The 21,822-nt window shown below is 34.8% G+C and overlaps 1 protein-coding gene across 1 annotated transcript in view; it reads left to right on the forward strand.

Moving 5' to 3' along the window:
* AGMO (alkylglycerol monooxygenase) overlaps nt 1–21,495 on the forward strand; it is a 316,708-nt gene extending 295,213 nt beyond the window's left edge. The window contains exons 12-14 of the mRNA XM_036247253.1: nt 14,563–14,608; nt 17,580–17,630; nt 21,421–21,495. Coding sequence (XP_036103146.1) covers nt 14,563–14,608; nt 17,580–17,630; nt 21,421–21,495 — 172 coding nt within the window. The remainder of the gene's footprint in view (nt 1–14,562; nt 14,609–17,579; nt 17,631–21,420) is intronic.
* Nucleotides 21,496–21,822: the final 327 nt, after the last annotated feature.

The raw sequence follows: 21,822 nt of genomic DNA on the forward strand, positions 1-21,822 counted from the left end.
TATTTATTATTATTGATTAATACTATTTAATTTATTATAAATAAGGTAATGTTTACTTGCTTTTCTAAAGTCTGTGCCCACCTTGTTGATATTTTCTTTCTTTTTTTTTTCTTTTCAATTGGCTCCCATATTTCTTTCTTGCTTCAATTTAATTCTTTCTGAAATATAAAGTACACATCATTATCCTGTGATATTTTTAAATAACAGTTTGTTAGTAGTGAACTGATTTTTCTTTATCTGAAATTGCTTTGTCCTGGCTGGTGTGGCTCAGTTGGTTGCACCAGAAAGTTTGATTCTCAGTCAGGGCACATACCCAAGATTCGGGTTCGATCCCCAGTTGGGGTGTATACAGGAGGCAATTGATTGATCTTTCTCTCTCTGTCTTTCTCTTTCTTCCTCTCTCTAACATCATTTTTGTTTGTTTTGGTTTTGGTTTTTGTTAATCCTCATCTGAGGATATTTTTCCATTGATTTCCAGATACAGTGGAAGGGAGGGAGGGGGAGAGAAAGGGAGACACCGATGTGAGATAGCCACATGGATGGGTTGCCTCCTGCATGACACTGACTGTGGCCAGAGATCAAACCCACAACGCAGGTACATGTCCTTGACAGGGAATGGAACCCGCGACCCTCTGCTCCACGGTCTGATGCTCTAACTGCTGAGCCAAACCAGCTAGGGCTCTAATATCATTTAAAAAACAAAAAACAAAAAACAAAACAAAAACACAATGCTTTCACTTTATCTCCATGTTTAAATGACAGGTTAGCTGGTACAGTGCTATAGGTTGACACTTGACATTTAAAGAGATGCATTGAGATTTGAAGACATTTTATTACCATTTGACCAAAAGTCTTATATACTTCATTTATATATTTCATTTTGAATATGTCTTTTGTTTTGTGTTTTTATTAAGATTTATCTCCTTGTCCTTAGTTTTTTGTAGTTTCAATAAGATACATACATTTTGTTTGTTTCTTTCTTTTTAAATTTCTTGGGCGTCATTTTGGTTTTTCAGTTGAGAATTACTTGTCTTTTTCCTTCACTTCTGACACCTGATCAGCCATCCCGACTTCTAATGTCACCTCTGTGTCATTCCTCTCCCTTCCTCGTCCTTCACCTCCATTAGACAAAGTTAGATTCTCATTCCGACGCTGTCATAGTTTTGTTTCTGCATATTTCTCTGTGGCATCTCCCTCTTGTAGTTTTCTCAGTGTAAAAGTTTCTGTTTTGAGATGTTTTCATTTGGCTTATGTTTCAATTTACCTGCTATTTTTCTTAGTCCCTCATTTGTCTCTCATTACTTGTACGATTTTATTATCTCTGAACTTAAAAAAAAAGTTTCACACTATCCTTCTAGCTCCTTTTTTACTTCTTATATCTATGGTGTAAATTCTCCACTTATTGAATATGTTGAAATCTAGGGTGTTTTTGTTCTTTTTTTTTTTTTAATGTGTGTATGTGTGCATTTAAATTTTTACTGTGAGCTCTTCCTCACTTGGGATTGTTGTATCAACATTTTATTTCTTTGGGGGCCCCAGCAATTTCATGTTACAGATTCAATTTTATATTTTTTTCTCATCCTTGGACATCTGCACCACATTCCCTTGTAGAACAGATTTGTTTTGGGTTTTTGTTTTTTTTTTTTCATTTTCTCACAGAACACTTTTATTTTTCCCCATCTATAACATAGAGGGAACTAATAGCTTCCTTGCCACTTTTCTTGGCCAGTGTTTGCTTTGCTAGCACATTCTAATGGATGAGACACCATTGAGAGGATTAGCATTTCCAGCTACCACAACGCTCAGAGAGTCAGGGCCACATTTCTAGGCTCCATGGCTCAAATGGCGCATTACAACCCCAGCTCTGGCTCTGTGTCCCCTCCCTCTCCTGCTCGTTTCCTCCCAGCATCTACTATCCCCTTTGTTGCTTGGTGGTGTGGCTCAGTGGTTGAGCATCGACCCATGCCCCAAGAGGTCGCTGGTTTGATTGCTGGTCAGGGCACATGCCCAGGTTGTGGGCCCAGTCCCCAATGGGGAGAATGCAGGGGGCAGCCAATTGATGTTCTCTCTCATCGATGTTTCTCTCTCTCTCTCTCTCCCCCTGTCCCTTCCTCTCTCTCTCAAATCAATAAAGAAAAAAATTTTAATATCCCTTTTCTTTCTTTCTTTTTTTTTTTAATCCTCACCCAAGGACATTTTTCCTTTGTTGGTTCAGACAGAGTGGGAGGGAGAGAGAGGAAGAGAGAGAGAGAGAGAGAGAGAAACATCGACGTGAAAGGGACATATCAAGTGTATGTCACCTGCACAACCAACCAGGGCCAGGGACAAACTGCAACCAAGGTACGGGCCCTTAGCAGGAACCGAACCTGGGTCTCTCTGGTCCGCAGGCTGACGCTCTAACCGCTGAGCTAAACCGGCCAGGGCTCCCCTTTCTTTCTTTTGAGATAGGTATACATTAGGTTTTCAAAGGGTGCATTTACCCAGATTTCCAATGTTTTTTTTTTGTAGTATAAAAGGGTTCTGTATCTGTACAATCTGTCACTCTACAAGGAGTCCCAGCCTCTTTGACAATGCATGTGATATTTTTATATGAGATTATTTTATAGTTTATTTTATGTTATTTCTCTGTCACTTTGATTCTAACACATATCTGGGAATGTAATGCTGGCTCAATATATTGTATTAATCTGTTGATCCCAGAACTTCTAACTCCGCTGTGTAATCATTTACTTTAATGCTTGATATTTTACATAAAAAAGAACCTAAACAATAATATACTGAACTTGATTTGGCATATTCTGAATCCAAGATGGAATTTGACCTAATAGGAATATTTATATTGTAACAGTCTTTTTTACTGTTAAACATTTTTATTATTTAATCTTATTACTACTACTATTTAAAAGGATTCCACATAGATTTTCACTCCAAAGATTTGGCTTCTCCTTTTACCATCAAAGTAGAAGTTAATTGTTATTGTGAAAATAAAGGCTCCTGCAATTTAGTATTCCTCACAAGTCTATCCATTTGTGGCTACAGTTGAAAAGAAAGAAAAAGAAATCCTGTAAAATCATAGCCATGGAGAAAGTGTAGCTTTCTAACTCCCATTTAAATTTCCCCCAAAGAGCAGGCAACCCCTTCATCAGCCTGAACAGAGATGGAGTTTGATCACAAAGCCATGAATTCTCTGATTGCTATTTGGCCTGAAGGTTTACTGGAAGCATCACCCTCCTCGTTAGACTGTTTTCCAGCTTTTCAATGTGCTAGAGCATGATTGTATTATGTGTTGACCCTGATTTATGTTGAAAACCCAGAAACATTTTTTCCAGAAGAAGTGCTTTGTGTATGTGTGAGCCTTAGAGTCCTGGCCCCATCTGAGAGTTGACTGGCTCACCTCAGTGTACTGTTCATTTATTCAGATGGCTGGATTCTAAAGGAGGGATCTTTAAATATCCAGCCGTATTTCAGTGAAATAAGTATTGTGAAGCAGATATGGGTTGTTTAAAATGTATCACTATGATGTAATATGTCAATGCTCAATTATACGTTTGCACGCACCTTAAAAAATTCTGTCTCGGGAGAAAAACTGATTGTCATAATACTGCATTTCAATTAAACCCACATCCTAGGCATTCTGAGTTCCAAATTCCTGAAACCCTCAAGTTAATGTGTTCCATGTTGTGGGGTTAATTTACATAACGTTCTGCAGCTCCTGCTGTACTGTTTCAAATCTTGGTAGCTTTGATATTCTCCACAGTGCTGTACACAAATATTATAAACTAGTTTGCACAGAGACAAGTTATGATTATCAGCAGAAATTAGTTTTATACAGTGATCTCTAACCATATTGTACCAGAACATTACCCAGACCCTCTTATTTCTGAATTTCATTTTGCAGTCCCTATAAAACACATCTGTTACAGTGTGTGTGTTTTGAAAATTAAATGTTCTAATACCATTCCGACTGACCCGGCCACCAAACTCATGTGGGACAAATCCGGTCCACAACCCAAGTTGTACTAAGTCTTCAGGTCTTATGGGAGCTTGTAACTCATTACACTGCAGCAAAGGGGGGAAAAAAGGGAGAGAATGAGGGAAAAAAAGAAAGACAGAAAAATAACATTTCTGAATGTGTGTGCTTTCGTTTGATAAGCACATAGAAAAATTCAGTTAATTATAATGCAATTTAGTCCATATTCATAAGGGATTTTGACTAGGCAAAAAAAGATAATATGTAAATCTAAATCTAAAATTAGCTTACTTATAACAGAAAATCTTGATGCATTGCATTGCAACAAGTTTATACTTGAAGTGCTCAGTGGGATGTTCGAGATAAAACTGTTGCCCGCGCACCTCTTAGGGATCACTGCTGTCAAAGATAGAGTTAAAAATAGCGATGGACACACAAAGCTGAGGGCAGTTAAAACATCATTTTAAAACAAAATGTTTATGTCTAAGAAGACAAACTAAAAATTCCCCGGTATATTAAGATAAAGTGAACTGACATTATATGTGCGTTTAAGCTACTCTCAGAATTTGGAACTTGGTGCTAACTCCATGGTGCGTTCCACTATCTTGTATGACCCTCCCGAAACCAACACATCCATTTAAGACGTATTAAAGCAGTGATTCTCGACCAGTGTGCCGCAGGAATTTTTAAAACATGCAATACCTGACGATTTAGCAAGGGGCACTGACCTCTTTTCCCTTAGATTGTCAAATACAAAAATGACAACAGCCAACATAACAATAGCTGTCCTGTGTGAATGCATCAAAATTATACCTGTTTTTTATTTTTTATTTTTTTTTGGTCAGATTGGCAAATATATATATTTTTTTGGCATGCCACAGAATTTTAGTAATTAGTTTACCTGTGTCATGAGATCAAAAAGTTGAAAATCTCTGTATTAGAGCAATAAAAAGCTCACTATTAAAAATAATGAGTAAACCCTAGATAAACAGGAACAGTTTAAAGCTCATCATCCTTTCCTTTTCTTTTTCTGAATTTTGCTGCTCAACCAAAAGCAATACAGAATTAATTGTCAGCCAGCCAGCTATCCTCCTGGGGAGAAAGCATCACCACATAGGATGTCTGTGCACAAAACCATGTGTATTACACTGTAGGAGTTCTTTAAGAGACTTTTCTAGGGCGATTTCATTCTGGACAACTTTTGTTGTCTGAGCTAACTTCAGAAGCTAACCAAGGAGGTTCCCCTTGCCCTTACTTACTTACGAGAATTATTAACACATTTCCTCGGAATCCATAAAATGTACCTTTTGACATAATTATAAACACATTTTCAGTTACAAGGACACACTCTGAAAACTCATACTGTACTAAAGTATAATTTCCCCTTACTCATTATTGTATATTGGTGACCAGTTTCCCCCAGACGTTTTACAATATAGTAATTGTTTTAAAGGATCCTAGTAATAATCTTCCTCCCCAGTCCTCTTTCTTCTTTCTCTCTGATCAGACAGAAATAATCGACAACAAATTATGAATTAAATAAAAACAAATATGAAGGTTTCATTTTACAACTCAACCTAGACAACCCATTAATAGCTAAATTATATATTTTTTCCTCCCCCCCCCAGCTTTATGGAGGTAAAATTGTATGTTTTGAAATATAAACACAAACAGGCAAAATAGTTTCCCTCTGAAATTTCTGTTATCCTTAAAACTCATCATTATTTACCAAAACCTGTCATTACTAGTTTTTTATTTCGGTATATGCCTCTACAAAGTTTTGTAAGAATCATTGCTGCTGCTACTTCTCTCTACCTTTCTGGTGGTGCCCACTGAATTATTGTTTCAAAAGATGAACCTAGTGTGTCTTAACTTTTCTAATTTCAGCCAGCAGAGTCCTGGCGGGCAGTTCATGTCCAAGGAGAAGACGAGGGATCTTGAGATCTAGAAATGGATGACTTGGGAGTCCATCTCTTCCATTCTTTGCCGGTCTCTGCACACACTCCACATGTGCAGAGGAGGGTTTGTGTGTGTGTGTGTGTGTGTGTGTGTGTGTGTGTACTAAAATTACTTTATTACAGTTGATTTTTTTAAACATTTCCTTTGCTGTGATACAAAGGATACTTACAAACAAAATATTATATATGACCCTATTTTCACTCCTATGTTGACAACTTGGTAACAGCTTTAAATGCACAATCTACACAATTAATACAGGTTATATATGAACTATAAGGTACGTTAAACCAGAAGAATAGTGACAATATACTGTACAATAAGCCTTACCAGTTAGTGCTGTGGACCATTTCTACCAAAAGGAAAATGTACATCTGTACCAGCTGGTGCAGACAGTGAGGGAGGGGCTTCTCCCCCATTGCAACCCTTGATAAGCCTCCACTGTGGGTGTCTGGTCCAAAAATTCAGAGGACTGTGTATTTGATGTTAGTTATCTGTAAAATGGCAGAACATCACTTTTAAGATGATAATCTCTCACGAAAAAAATATCAGTCCTAGTTTTAAAGACCGTAAGTCCTTTGTCCACTACAAAAACCCTCCAGGCTCAAGGGCTTTGAAAGATGAGAAAATGTTGGCTGCCAAACAAGGAGGCAAGAAACCAAGCCAAAATCTAGTTCTTGCAAAATCATCATTTTTCCCTTCACCAAAGGGAACTAGAAATGTACAAATTCATTGATGAACCTCAGTGATAACCTATCAGTTTGCTGATAACCCTCATTTTATCTGGACCCCTGACTCGTGGGAATAACTGAAAGAGATTGTGAATAATATTTACCACTTTTAGAAAAGAACCTCTTGCTTAGTAAAAATATTCCCTTTAACAACCAAAGCTGGTCCTGGGCTATTACAAGTGTGCATTCATCTCTCAATGGTCTACAGAGGAGGGATTGTTAAAAGGCTTATTCCATGTCAATGTTTCTGTTCTTTTCAAATACCTTATTGTATTTGTAATCAGGGCAAGATAAAGATGGATTCCAAGTGTGTTCTTTTTATTACAAATTTCATTATTCCTGGGAGCTATTCTGGGAGTTTTTTATCATTATAATACCGTCTTGGCCAATTTGTTACTTTTTAGATAATAGAACTGAGAACAGAAATTAGGGCTTTTCTCTTTCTACTCTGTCATTGGACAGAAAAAGAAACTGATGTGCTGAGAAAATAAATCGACTCAACCATTTTGTGACAGAAAGAAAGAGAACCTAGGTTTCGGAGCTCCCAGCCAGTATTTATTCCAGGGTAACAAACTTTGGCATCTTGAAAGAAGTGAAAATTAGAATTTCTGTCTATAGTTGTTTTGTCTTATCTTTTATTTATATATATATATATATACATATATATATATATATATTTTTTAATCCTCACCCAAGGATATTTTTCCATATATCTTCAGATAGATGGGGAGAGAGAGAGAGAGAGAAACATCAGTGTGAGAGAGATACATCAATTGGTTGCCTCCCACACAACCCTGATCAGGGTTGGGAACCGAACTGCAACCGAGGTATGTGCCCTTGACTGGATTCGAACCCACGACTCTTTGGTCCATGGGCTGACCCTCTAACTGCTGAGCCAAACCAGCCAGGGCATCCTATCTTTCATTTAAAAAAAATACGTTTTATTTCTTCACAAATATATGTCTTCACAAATAATTGAAAACAAATTAAAATTAAATATATGGAGTCGGGGAAGAGGTGCTATGATGTATTTTCAAAACAACGTTTGGAAAACCCTGCTGTAGAAGCTGAGCTAATATCAATAGTGACAATAACGACCCAAGAGCAGGACCTAAAACTGCTGACGTTTCTTGTGTGATTGTGTACATAAGGCCTGGTAACAAGTGTCCACGTACACATTTATTTCAAATAATTATTCCAACGATTGTGTGGGATGGTGTTTTTCAGAGGAAGAAGCTGAGGCCTAGCAACATTGAATAACTTGCTCACAGTGGAACCCTGCTTCCTTCCAGCTCACTTCTTTTGTATTCAAATCTCACAGCTCAAACCACTGAGTTTGGGGAACAAAGGCGGGGGGGGGGGGGCATCTGTAATACTTTCAACAAGAATAATAATTTTTTTTAATACACTGAGTTATGGATACTTTAGGAAACACTCTACCTGCTTACTGCAGATGATGTGTCACTTAATCACCTGAGAATCCCTCAAGGCAGTGGTGGCTGATAGATTCATTTCACAAATAAGCTAAGTCGGTGGAAAGTTGAACAGAATTCTGTGATTAATCTCCCTTTAATAGAACATTAGTTTCTTTTCTTCTTAACCACAATATTGTGGAGATATTTCTAAGTGAAGATTTAGAAGTAAAATTATACAAAAATACCAACTTTTAATAGATATGTTCATGAAAACTGGGTAGATCCAAGTTCTGTGAATTCAAGGACTGTAGTGCTCACCAGTTAGTCGTCAGCAGTGAAAAGCCAAACATAAAACAAGAGTGTGATAAATATTTGTATAATGAATGCAACCTTGTAAGGACTGATTCAATGTAATTTTTTGTACATACATTCACCTTTGAAGTAGGTGCCATGCTATTTTTTTCTGGTAGACTCCATATCTAGCACTAACTAAATAATGAATACTTAGAATAATATGTTGGGTACTTAAGGTTTGTTATTTTGTTAGTTGGGACTTTAATATTCTAAATTTTCCTACTTTTTTTTCAAGAGTTCTGATTGTCTGTCAGGGTGTTGATTATAATAAAGCAAAGGAATAGAATAATAATTCCTTGCTGGTATTTTTCTATTTTTCAGTTACAGTTTACATTTGATATTATTCTATATTTGTTTCAGATGTACTGCATAGTGGTTAGATACGCATATACATTACCAAGTGTTTCCCCCAATATTTTCAGTACCCAACCAACACCATATATAGTTATTAAAACTATAACAATATTCTCTATGCTGTAATTTACATCACTGTGACTCTTCTGTAACTACCAATTTTTATTTGTTAATTTCTTCACCTTTTTCACCCAGCCCCCAATCACTTTCCCCTCTAGCAACCATAAGTCTGTACTCTGTATCTATTAGTTTATCTCTATTTTGTTTATTTTATTGTTTAGATTCCACATAAAAAGGAAATTTTATGGTATTTTGTTCTCTCTCTGACTTTTTCCACTTAGTGTAATACTCTCTAGGTTCATCTGTGCTATCACAAAAGGTAAAACTTTATTCTTTTTTTCTGGCTAAGTAATGGTCTATTTTATATAAGTACCACAGCTTTTTTAATCCTTTTGTCTGTTGGTAGCCATTTGGGTTGCTTCCATATTTTGGTTATTGTAAATAATACTACAGTGAACATGGTGGAGGGGCATGTATATTCCTTTGAATTAATGTTTTGGGTTTCTTTGGATGTATTTCCAGGAGTGAAATCACTGGATCATAGGCCATTCCATTTTTAACTTTTTGAGAAACCTATACAGTTCACAGTGATTGTACTAGTCTACATTCCCACCCACAGTTTGCCAGGGTTCCCTTTCCCTCATTCCTCACCAACACTTGTTGTTTGTTGATTTATTGATGACAGCCATTCTGTCAGGTGTAAAGTGGTATTTCATTGTGGTTTTGATTTGCATTTCTCTGATGGTTAGTGTTGTTAAGCAACTTTTCATATATTTATTAGCCATCTATCTGTAGTCCTTTTTGGAGAAGTGTCTGTCCAGGTTTTCTGCCCTTGCTGGCATTTTCTTACCATTCTTCCTCCATTACTGCCCCTTAAGTTTGGCCACATTCTTTGCCATTATATATATTAAAAATATTTGTCATGTCATTATCTTAGTTCCGCTCAGTATTGGTTTGACTCATCTTTGCTTAATTTATTTCTTTACATTTGTCAAAGGATATTTCAAGAAAAACTACTTATAAAGAATTATCTTATTTATTATAGAATTTTTGAGAAAGATATTTTCTATTATAGTGCTCAGGATTCCCCTGGAATAACATCTGTGTAAAAATCATTATTTTAATGTAATTTTATATATGGATAGAAAATTTAATGCAACATGAGATAACAAAACAGTAGTTTGGTAATAGGGGTGGGATAGAAATATTATTTATTCCATATTTTTGTGTCAAATAATTAAAAGTAAAACATTTTAGGATACTAAAAATATACTAGAGTTGTAAAAACTTGTCAAGAAATTAAACTCTGTCCTTTACAGGATGAGATACAAAATGGAAATATTTTAGACAATAATCTATCTATAATTGTACTTAACTATTAAAATTTTACTCTACTTTGTAGGAGAATTATATCTTCCCAGTGAAAATTATATATCTACAGCTTTTAAGGAATCATTTTAACTTATGTCCATGAGAAAGAACTGTCATTGTTAAAATCTCTCAGGTTCCAAATTTTATTATAATTCATGAATCTGCCTCTCTCCTTTTGCACTTTTTGGTTATTGAATCTTTTTAGGAAGAAAAATAGTAAGCTTAATAGTCTATCTTATATTTGTATAATACTTTACAATTTTAAAGAATTGAATAAATATTTACCATAACCTTGTGAAAAAATAGAAAAGGTATTACTCCCACTTTTATAGAGGCAGAACCTGGAATTTCATGTAACTTCCTGAGGCAAAATAATTCAGGTTAAGTGGGGATAAACAAGCCTTATTTCTTTCCCAAAGTTTTCCTGCTTTGGCTAGGGTCACTTTACATCCTAAATTAATTGCAATGTGTATGTGGTTTATCATTCTTAGTCTATTCATTAATTTACCAGTGATATTCAGATTTCCCATCAATAGCTTTGTTTTTGATATTAGTTATCACTTTACCAAAATTATTTTTCTAGAACAACTTGAAAAACATTTCCTTCCCTGCTTTTATTCAGTATCATTTGTTCTTTTAAAGAGTTAGATTTAAATCTCATAACAAACAATATATAAAGCAGTCATATAGAAAAGAAAATTATAGCAAAAACAACAGATATATTAAAGAAAATTGGCATAGCCAAAGATCATTCTTGTGAATCATTGAGATGAAAATAAATGAGAATCTTAAGGTAAAAAATCAAAGCAATTCTGTTCTTTTTAAAAATATATATGTTTTTACTGATTTCAGAGAAAGGAAGGGTGAGGGAGAGAGAGATAGAAATATCGATGAGAGAGAAACATCAATCAGCTACCTCCTGCACACCCCCTACTGGGGATTAGCCCAAAACAAGGACATGTGCTCTTGACTGGAATTAAACCTGTGACCTCCTAGGGCATGGGACTATGCTCAACCAACTGAGCCACACCGGTCAGGTGGCAATTCTGTTCTTGTTTGTTGTTGTTAACCCTCACCCAAGAATATTTTTCCCTTGATTTTTACATAGAATGGAAGGAAGGGAGAGAGAGAGAGAAACATCAATGTGAGAGAAACACATCAATTGGTTGCCTCCTCTGTGACCCCAACTGCAGCCTAGGCTCGAACCTGCAACCCAGGAATGTGCCCTTGACCAGTAATTAAACCTGTAACCCTGTGGTCTGTGGTCTGACACTTTAACCACTGAGCCAAACCAGCCAGGGCTCAATTCTCTTCTCTTTTTTTTTTTGGTGGTATGTGCCCCTAGCGGGAACCGAACCTGGGACCCTCTGGTCCGCAGGCCTACGCTCAACTGCTGAGCCAAACTGGCCAGGGCTCAATTCTCTTCTTAATAATAGGAACTCACTTCGCTATATAGGAAATTGAAAAGTCACCTAGAAACATATATTATTTCAGTTCTTACAATGTTTGTATAGATTCTTGATCTAATATGTCAAATATAGAAAATATTTAAAAGTATTAAACCTGCATTTGTGACCTATAAGCATAAGTGAGTTATTTAAATCTTTCAGTTTTCAAATAGCAGATCCAAAATGTGGAGATATATATATATATTTTAAGCAGGAAAAATTAATCTTAATTAGAGTGTAAATCAACATCTTATTTATGTTTCTGGACTTGATATTAATATAAACAGCGAACCTTATGCAATATTTCATTAAAACAGTTTCTTGGAGGTTTTAACCTTTATTCATTTTTAAATATATGTGAATGAAAAGAAAAATTTACTTGAATGCAAATGGATAAAGCAACATTTGATTGTTTTTTGCCTGGTTGTGGGGAAAATAAGACCTTGTAAATTAAGTGTACATTTTGATCCTGTTTCATAAAGGAAAATACATACTTTCTTGCCCCTGAAATGTGGAAGTTTCATATCTCTCCAATTCTCTTTGTACAATCTGAGCTCCTTCCCAGTAATTCATTATCTCATGTTTCCTTTAATAACCTTTGCATGCATATTAAAATCATTACTATTACCGTTATTGTTATCATCATCATCCTGGTCGTCATTATCATAATTTGGAGTAGAGGAGCTATAGGGTGTCGGTACAGGCTCACGCCTTTTTTTTATAGCTTAAAAGCTAGCAACTGCGCTCCTTGAATGTTTGTAGTGTTTATGTAATCAGTGCCTGCATTGCCAAGGCTTATTGAAAACAGCTGCATTCCTGCAGCCTCCCTCCGCCTTTGTTGGAACTGCGGCCAGAACAGGTAGTCAAAAATGGAAAGTAAGGGAAAATGCAGGCATCTGGAGTGTCTCTCAGGAAGGCAGCTGTGGCTTCCTTAGGAAGCAGTCATTGTTTTCCCATCAGCCGAGACTCTGTATACCCTTGGGTCCAGTTCTGGCATGGCTGGCCTGGTAGGACGCAGTTTATGACTTAGAGCTTACGCGAGAAGCCCCATGGCTGGCAGAACGTGGGGAGGACTCCCGCAAGCTGCAAGCCATACGTGGGCCGCTGCTCAGCCGGCTGGGGAGGCGCTTGCTGGGGCTCCAGGCGCCCCTTTGCCACAAGCGAAAACAATACAAAGGAATCTTTTCAAAACACATCTTTCCAAGATATACTGTCCTGTTTTGAAAACCAGACATCACTGTTATTTCTGTAAACATGACATTATTCCCCCTCTAAAAATGAACTCGTTTTTTAAGAGACTTGATTTGTTTCCTAGATAGTAGGCAAGGACAAGGAATTTTTTAACAGCACGCTAAAATCCTCGGGTTAGCAGTGTTGAGTTATGCTCTCCATTCGTAAACATACACTCTTCCAGACATAAATTTCCATGTATCAAGTGTTAATAATGATTATCCATGTGAAATGACCTCTAGGCTCTTAATTGCATCCCAGAGATGCCAGGAGCCTGCTCTTGCTACGAAGGACACACTGCAAAGCCAATTTGCTCTTGTGATGGGACTATTTGGTAGGGGACTGCCACTCATTTACCATACAAGTGGCATTTTGGTAGATTGGGACTGAATGGTTTTCTTGATAACTCCTGTTCAGACTGAGTTCTTAGTTTATAATGTAAATGCTTCAACTTTTATTAATCAGGATAAAAAGGTTTTTAAATGGTGTCGTATTTTAATTATAGGTTAAATATCATGATTTTTTATCATTACAAAGAGTTCTGTTAGGATACTTAAGGGCCATAATTAATCCAGCAACATTTTTTTCAAAAAGCTTTCATCTCAAAACATGCTAAATATGAGGGAAACAGTTTTGTGGTAAAGCTAGGCATAGAGAGGTAATTTAAATGAAATTTTATTCCTAGTGGTAGCTAGAACTTATTTGCAGAAATCTGAAAGTGAAAAAAATTAACTAATGAATTTTCAAATTTACTAAACTCTCTTGTACGCAAAAAAAAAAAAAGTACAGTCATAGTGTTCAAGGCAAGGGGTCAGGTTAGTTTCAATTATTAGCCCATCACTAATTTTAATACACAAAAAAGTACCACATGATCTCACTTATTTATGGAATATCATGAGCAAAATAAGCTCCAGAGACATGGAAGAAGGGAACTGACCTACAAACCTCAGAGGGATGGTGGTGGTGGTGGTGGTGGTGGTGGGGGGGGGGTTGGAAAAAGATAAACCAAAGAATTGATATGCATATATGCACAACCAATGGACACGGACAATAATTTAGGGAAAGCAGGAGGGGGGTGAGACGGGGAGGTGGGGTCAATGGGAGGAAAAGGGGGGAACATCTGTAATACATTCAACAATAAAGATTTTTTATAAAGGAAACAAAGGTCTCAGCACAGAGTCAAACTAGGTAATGTTCATTAAATGCCTTTTTTTTTTTCTCTTTTAACTCTATTTCATCCCTAACTTTATAAAAACTAAAACAGGCTTTTCTTAAAAATTTTAATTGCCCTGATCTTTTTCCTTCTCACATCTATAAAAAGCAAAGATGGTGAGGATGCATGGTAAGTACAAGAGGAAGGTTACGAGCATAAAAAGGTCCTTTCCATTATGTACACCTTTATGTACACCATTATGTACACTTTTCGTAAATCTTTTCCCAACAGAAAGGTCAGCAGTCACCATAACATTCATTCTGACAAGTGGTATTTGGTCCTTTATTAATTTGACCTTATTGCAACCTTCTCTCCATGTCTACATACTGTTTTCTCCCCTGCAGTTCAAGAAAAAAGTTTTAAAAGTTCTTACCTTTCCATGGCATTAAGAACTCAGACGATTAGAAAAATAAAAGTCAGGCCCTAGTTTTGACAAGGCACGTATTTTGATCATCCGTAGATATAAATCATGTCTGGTCGACTTATCTCTAATTTTTCTGTTAGTTGTGGTAAGTTGGGAATTTTTTATATTTGTCCTTTTGACAAACTTCAAACTAAAATAATAATAATAGTAATAACAATAATCTGGAAAAAATGAGAAGGAAAGCTGGTGTTGAAAGCGTGTGATTAAAATATTTAGAAATTTCCCAAGAAATCTATATGAATCTAAGGTGTATCATTGTGAAGTCATATATCTATAAAGATACTTTATTCATAACTTTTAATTCAAAGATGAAAAAAATTACAGATGTTTTTGAGAAATGTAGCATCTATTTTCACTTTATGCTAATTACGGCTTATACAATTTCCACCAGATGGGTTTGCTTGCACAGTAGCTAATTCATGCCAACTGTCTTCAAGTATGGTTTCTAAACTGTAGGTAGGCTTTGGAGACCTTAAGTGATCTCAAATCTTCTTACTAATATTTATTTGTTTCAAATGTTATTATGATAGTGCAAGTGTGGTAGAGATGAATCGGATATTCTATAAAAGTATTGTTGAAAAGAATACACACTTTCTTGAATAGTTTAGAATCTTAGAAGTGAATAAATTATTTTACATAATAAGATATATTCATTTCTGGGAAACCAAAGAAATGGTTGCAATAAAATTTCTGTATTTTTTTGTTTAAATAAAATTAGTATTTTTTGTCACTAAAATTATAAGGATCTTTGCCATCAGTGAGTAGTAATATTATGAGTATCTGATTTTTCAGGTTTCAGAGTTCACCTGATTTACTTGAAAATGTTTGTTCTAATTTTACTTTGTTCGTATTTGCTTTTGAAAAAGAAGATTAATGTGGTATGTTTAGTATATTCTCTTGTTTAAAAATGCATATTAGAAGCTACTTAATGATTAAGGAAAATGTATATCTTTTCAAATAAGACATTGTTATTACATAAGTATTCACACACACTTTCTTTTTATGTTGTTTTTCCTTAGTGAAGAACTTTGACATATATCAAATATATTATCTTATATATTATAATATATATAAATTAATATAAAATAATAATGGTTTATTTAAAGTCTAAATAGTAATAAGTCTGTATAGCTATTAAACATAGCTATAATCGTATCTGCTCTTGCTTTAGGATATAGAAATAAACACACAGAGAGAACACAAAACTTCCCAGTAAAAGGTGTTATGCCTGCAAGTTCTTTCTCTTAAGCCTTTTTTGTTTGTTTGTCTGTATTTGCATCTCAGTATTTTAGTCACATGTAGGATAATTGGAAGAATAATGATCAATTTCTTTTGAGTCAGTGTTTGTCAAATTGTGTTCTTGCAAAGTTCAAGGGGGAAAAAAATCTATCATTACCTAATATTTTCCTAATGTTTTCATTTTAAAAAAACCTTCAGTACATTTCAGTCTAATTTCTTACTCTAGTTCTGTTTGTGTTTATCTGTTCTCCTGCATTAATAGGACATAGAGATATTTTCTAGCAATTCAGGTTTGATCTCTGTGTAAGCGCTTGTCTACACAGTAGTCATCATCTCTAAAAACCCAGTGTATTATGTTAAAAATATATTTATTTTGCCCAAATAATTTCATAAACACTTCTGTATGTTTAATATGTCTCAATTAAAACAAACTATTGCTATTATGATTGTTATACTTGTGTTAAATAGGCAGTGAACTGGTATTTTATGAACCTCATCAATGTCAGAGAAATAATTTTTAGATAAAAATATACTCTTCTATTTGTAAACAGGGCATTATTTGTTAAGGTTACAAAAAGGGACATTTATTCCAGGAGAATTTATATAATCAAGTAAATGGTAATTTTTTAAAATTATTCAAATGTGATTAAGTCTTAAATCTTCACCAAAAAATGCTATTTTCTATTGAAAATTTTTTTTTTTTTTTTATCCTCACCTGAGGACATTTTTCCATTTTTTGTTCAGGTAGAGTGGGGGGGGGGGAGAGAGGAACAGAGAGAGAGAGAGAGAGAGAAACATCGATGTGAAAGGGACACATCGAGTGGCTGCCACCCGCACAACCGACCAGGGCTGGGGACAAACTGCAACCGAGGTACATGCCCTTAGCGGGAACCGAACCCGGGTCTCTCAGGACCGCAGGCTGACACTCTAACCGCTGAGCCAAACCGGCCAGGGCTATTGAAAATATTTTAAGTTTCTTCCTTATCAAGACAGAATTTAGCAAGCAATTTTACACATTATTTACAAAATGACTTAGTTTTTCTAAATTGTTCATTCAACTTTTTAGTGATTTAAAAAGTTGAACAAACAAATTAGTTATAATTATATTACCATTATGAATAGGCATATAATTGTAAGATATTATCATTATAAGTGAGTGTTTTCTATGTCAATATTTGCAAAAATAAATGCATGTTAGGGAATCAAAATAAATTTGAACCATTTCAAAGGTTTGTATTTCTCTTGTGGGTCCTTAAAGTTTTCATTATATTCGCAAGTTTATCTAATGGTTAAATGATGTGAAAAGTGTGAGATATGGCTAGCTAGTTCAAGTGAAAATTGTCCACTTCTCAGGGTGATATTTAATTTTTTTGCTCATCAAGTTGTTTGTTAAAACATGTGGTAGGTGGATTTAAACCAAGAGAGATGGATATGTACATAGGTGTAAGAACAATCCACTAGTTTTGTAGTTTAAGGGGTAGCGGTTTGAGGAGAGGCTACAGGCACACTTTGTTATCTTTTCTCTTTCATTTAAGATTAGATGCCTGATTTGCTTGTAATTGAAGCCATTTTTAATAAGGCCTCTTAAAACAGACATAATGGGGAGGACCAGCAGAACAACACATGAATTCCCACTGGTGTTTTGGTATGGATTAGTGGCTCAGATTAACCACCTGCCAATTGATGAACTTTTGGAAAAGGGGCGGAGGAAACATGGAGAGCATCTGTACAGGCCAAAGTTCAGGCATCAGAGTCGAGGGCCCTAGGAAGTCAAGGAAATAGCCTGAAGACGAGGGCCATTAATGATGTGTTAGTGCAAGGAGGGCTTGACACCGAGAGTGCACTTCCTCTGTTTCATATTTTGGGTCCAGGTGTTAAAATCACAGAACTTGCCCAGACTTAGGCTAAAATAAGTGTTTGTTGAGTTTGTACATATCCAGAAACATCATATATGTAGATTTGAGAAGAATATTGAAAACAAAAAAGAACTACTATGGTTGCCATTTTTTCTTATACTAGCCTAAGTAGTAATTCTCCTATCTTTACTGAACAAACAGTTGATTGAGACTTATATTAATGAATGAATATCAAGTGATATATTTAATCATCAACTATAGAGAACTAAAATAGCTTAATATGAAAATCAAGAGAAGGTTGGACAAAGGGAAATTTAAAATGGAATGACTGTAATAACCAAGTGGTTATATTGAATAGACATTAAATAATTGTATAGCTTTAAATTTTATATGAAATGTATATTTAGATCATGCACACACATATACACAGATATATATTCAAAAATATAAAAGTAAATCTGTTTTTTTCCTACTTATTTTGTAATGGAACAGGGTTAATATTTCAGGGTTTTGCATATTTTGAGAAGGACATATTCACTGTATGTAATTTCTGTGCTCCTGTGCCAATCTGGATTTCATTATATATAAAAACTCCATTTTTATGCTGAAAATATTGATTGTGAAAGGGTCTCGGAAACTTAGCATTTTCTGACTCAAAAGTCACCAGGCAAGTGCAGGTGATGACTAAAAAAGAGGAAATGAATTCACTATTGATGTTCATATTCATTGACCTGACTTCCAAGGATGTGCAGTTAGATTTTTGGGGGGACACTAAATAAATGAAAAACATTGTCCCAGCTCTGATGTTTTGTAGTTTGTGATTTCTTGGTAAACCACATAAATTCTGAGTCCGCATTGCTTCATCAGCAAACTGGATACCAATTCTCCATGATATCTCATGAGAATTAAACATCATAATCTTGTACTTATGAACAATGCCTAGCCTAAACCAGGGTCTCACTGTGCATGAATCTGAATCTGACCCCTATGCTTCATCAGCTTTTTTTACCCCTTATCTATTTGGAGGGATAAATGTAGGAGCCAAAAAAAAACACAAAAAACTCACAACTAAATAAAATGAAGCTGCAATATGTGTAAGATTGCATTTTTTGGTAAGACTCTAAAAGCATTTTAGAAAATTGGAAAAGACAAGAAGATCTTTGTGTTTTAGTTAGAAATGTTCCCTAAGGAAATCGAACTTGATTATAGTTTCTTTTCATTTATTTAATTTTTTATTGACTGATCAATTTGCCAGAGAGAGAGACATCAATTTGTTGTTCCACCCATCCATGCATTCATTGGTTGGTTCTTGTATGTACGCTGACTGGGGATCAAACCCACAACTTTGGTGTAATGAATCGAAGCTCTAACGAAGTGAGCTACCTGGTCAGGGATTGATTATAGTTTCAAAAGGGAAAAGATTTACTTGTAAAATTGTTGACTACTAACAAAGGCATGGAATAGAATTTAATCTTTTCCACTCTTTTGCTAGATCAGAAGCTCTTTATATTTCTGGAATCCCAGGTGAAATTATAGATCATCTAAGGGTAGAAAGTGGGGCAGAGAAGAATTATGACATACAATATTTTACACACAGTTTTAGAGGTTTCACTGAAATTGTTCTCCCTAACCTTCACTCATGGAAATAATTCCTATGATCCTAGACACCAGTTTCAAAACCAATAAAAACTCCTATTGCCAAATATATTTCATATTGCAGAGCCCTGCACAACTCAAGGTACATATTAGTTGCTCAGTGAATATTACGGATCCAAGTTAAACTATTGATTCTGATGTTATAGATTTATCATTTCTGTCTTACTTGAAAGTTGTATTCTTAGCTACCCTCCTGTGAACATTAACCCATCTTCATAGACAAATGTAATTCATTGCAAAATCGAAGGCCCTTCACAGTACTCCCCAATCCTGGTATTATTTTACCTGGCACCATCATGAGAAATCCCATGAGGTTATTTCTCTTGAATTACAGTCAAAAGAAACAAAATCAAAACCAGACTTTAAATATATTGTATTTGATTTCTGAGGTAAGTCCAAAATGTTAATATTATTCTTGACTTCTGCTTCAATATAATTGTTGATTTTATTTGGGGTATTTTTTTCATATTGTAGATGTTATAGGCGGAAAGGAATGCATGGATTTGAAGAAAGCGCTCAGATTTGAGAATGTAAAGGATCATGGTTCTCTAGAAAGAATCAGAAGGTTCAGATGTAACTGAACAACCTACCTATAAAACCTAAATTTCAATGTTTAGAAGGGTTTTTGTTGTTGTTGTTTTCCATGTTCTGTCTTTAATGGAAAACATACCACAGTTCAGGGTATCTTCTGTGAATTGGTGGCTGGCCTCAGCTAGTGGCCTTGACTTCAATTCACTCGATCACTCCAGGTTTCTTATGCCTCCATTTATTACTTAAATTTGCTCCTTTGTATGGTTTCATGGATCTTTCAGAAACAGTGATCTTCTTGGGAAGAGGCAACTGTCATATTATAATAGTTTGGAGAGGAAGTTTGCATAATGGATTTTTTTTAAATGTGGAGAAACGCTTGCACAGCTATCCCATTAACCTTGGCTGTTTGGGTATCATTCTTTTTCATTATCATTCTAATAACACCAAAAATGCTGATCATGTAAGCATTCCTATAGTTTAATTTTGGTATATACATAATAGTAAGAGGAAAAGTTAGCTCAAGAACCATCTGATAGTGTAAAGAATATAACTAGTGCTTGGATTTTAACTCAAAAAAATTAGACATGTATTGTGGCATTTTGATTATGCATAGCGAAAAATTCTACAAGCATGAATTCTGGCTAAGGATAACTGCATAGTCATTTCTATTAGGATCATTAGAAATCAAGAGTTTTATTTGGCTAATTTTTGGTGATTTATTGGGAATGTGTGGTATTACTTGAGAGTAAAGACTAAATTCAATAAACTCTTATGGATGCTTATAATGACTTAGTAGATCTTCAATTTTAAAAAGAATTTTGCAGTTACATTTTGTACCTGATAAGATCAAAAGAGTGACAAGGTACTTACCAGTAGTGTTCAGAATTTAATTCATGTTGGGTGAAGTTCATTAAATGCTAGATCATATTGCCTCAGAGAGAAATTAGTCTTTAGTAATGTTTTTATTTCTCCTTTTCCAAAAGTTTCTTAAACTGTATAAACAATGACATCATTTAATACAATACATACAATCTGCAGTATGCCCCAGTACCAGAAAAAAGTTCTGTTTCACTCAATATCTAATGCACATAGCCCCATGCCTATAAAGAATCCAGATCTGTGAGCATAAACAAAAAAAGAAAAACCATGGAGATAAAAAGTTTTACTCCCCAAAAATAAATTAATTTAAAAAAATAAAATAAATTTTAAAAAATCATAGACAAAAAAATAAATTTTGATCATGAGAAAAATTTTGTAACTATGTATGATGATGGATGTTAACTAGATTTATTGTGATAATTTTGCAATATATACAAATATCAAATTATTATACTGTATACCTGAAACTAATAAGAAATTTATGTCAATTATATATTAATAAAAAAATTTTTAAGGAAATGTAAAAAAAAAAAGTTTTACTCCTACTCCTGGCTTCACATACTATGTTTTTAGCTGGACTGGCTAAATTTTATCAGTGATCAGCTGCTAGATTCAGTTTGGATTATCTAACCGTCTAAAATATTTGTTTATTTTATCCACATTTTTAACTTGGTTGAATGGAAGTATTGATTCAATTTTAATTGTTTTTCCTCTTTGTGTTTTATTTCTTCAGATTTTTTTTTCCATCTGCATTGCTTTCTGGGGAGTAAGAAGCATGAAACAACTTGCCTCTGGCCTTTGGAAATAATTGCAGTTTGTACACAATTCTCTTGTTTTAATCAGTTGTCTACAACCACAATATGTTACTACTGACTATAAAAATAATTATCTTATATAATAAGCACATGAACCACTTATTTAGTGAAAGATAATATACTTATCTACTCTTCTTTCCACATTTATTATTTCTCTTCAAATTAAAATCAGTTGCAGTTACTTTATTGATAGGGTTGACAACACATGATTTCAAATATAATGACCTTATATCCACTGGTAGAATCTAAGTCAGCGAGAATAAGAAAAGGAAGGGGAAAACATAAAAATAGTGAAAAGAATGAAGTCGTCATGTGCATTG

The sequence above is a fragment of the Molossus molossus genome, unplaced genomic scaffold (genome assembly GCF_014108415.1).
Source record: "Molossus molossus isolate mMolMol1 unplaced genomic scaffold, mMolMol1.p scaffold_m16_p_7, whole genome shotgun sequence".
In the NCBI taxonomy this organism is placed as follows: Eukaryota; Metazoa; Chordata; class Mammalia; order Chiroptera; family Molossidae; genus Molossus; species Molossus molossus.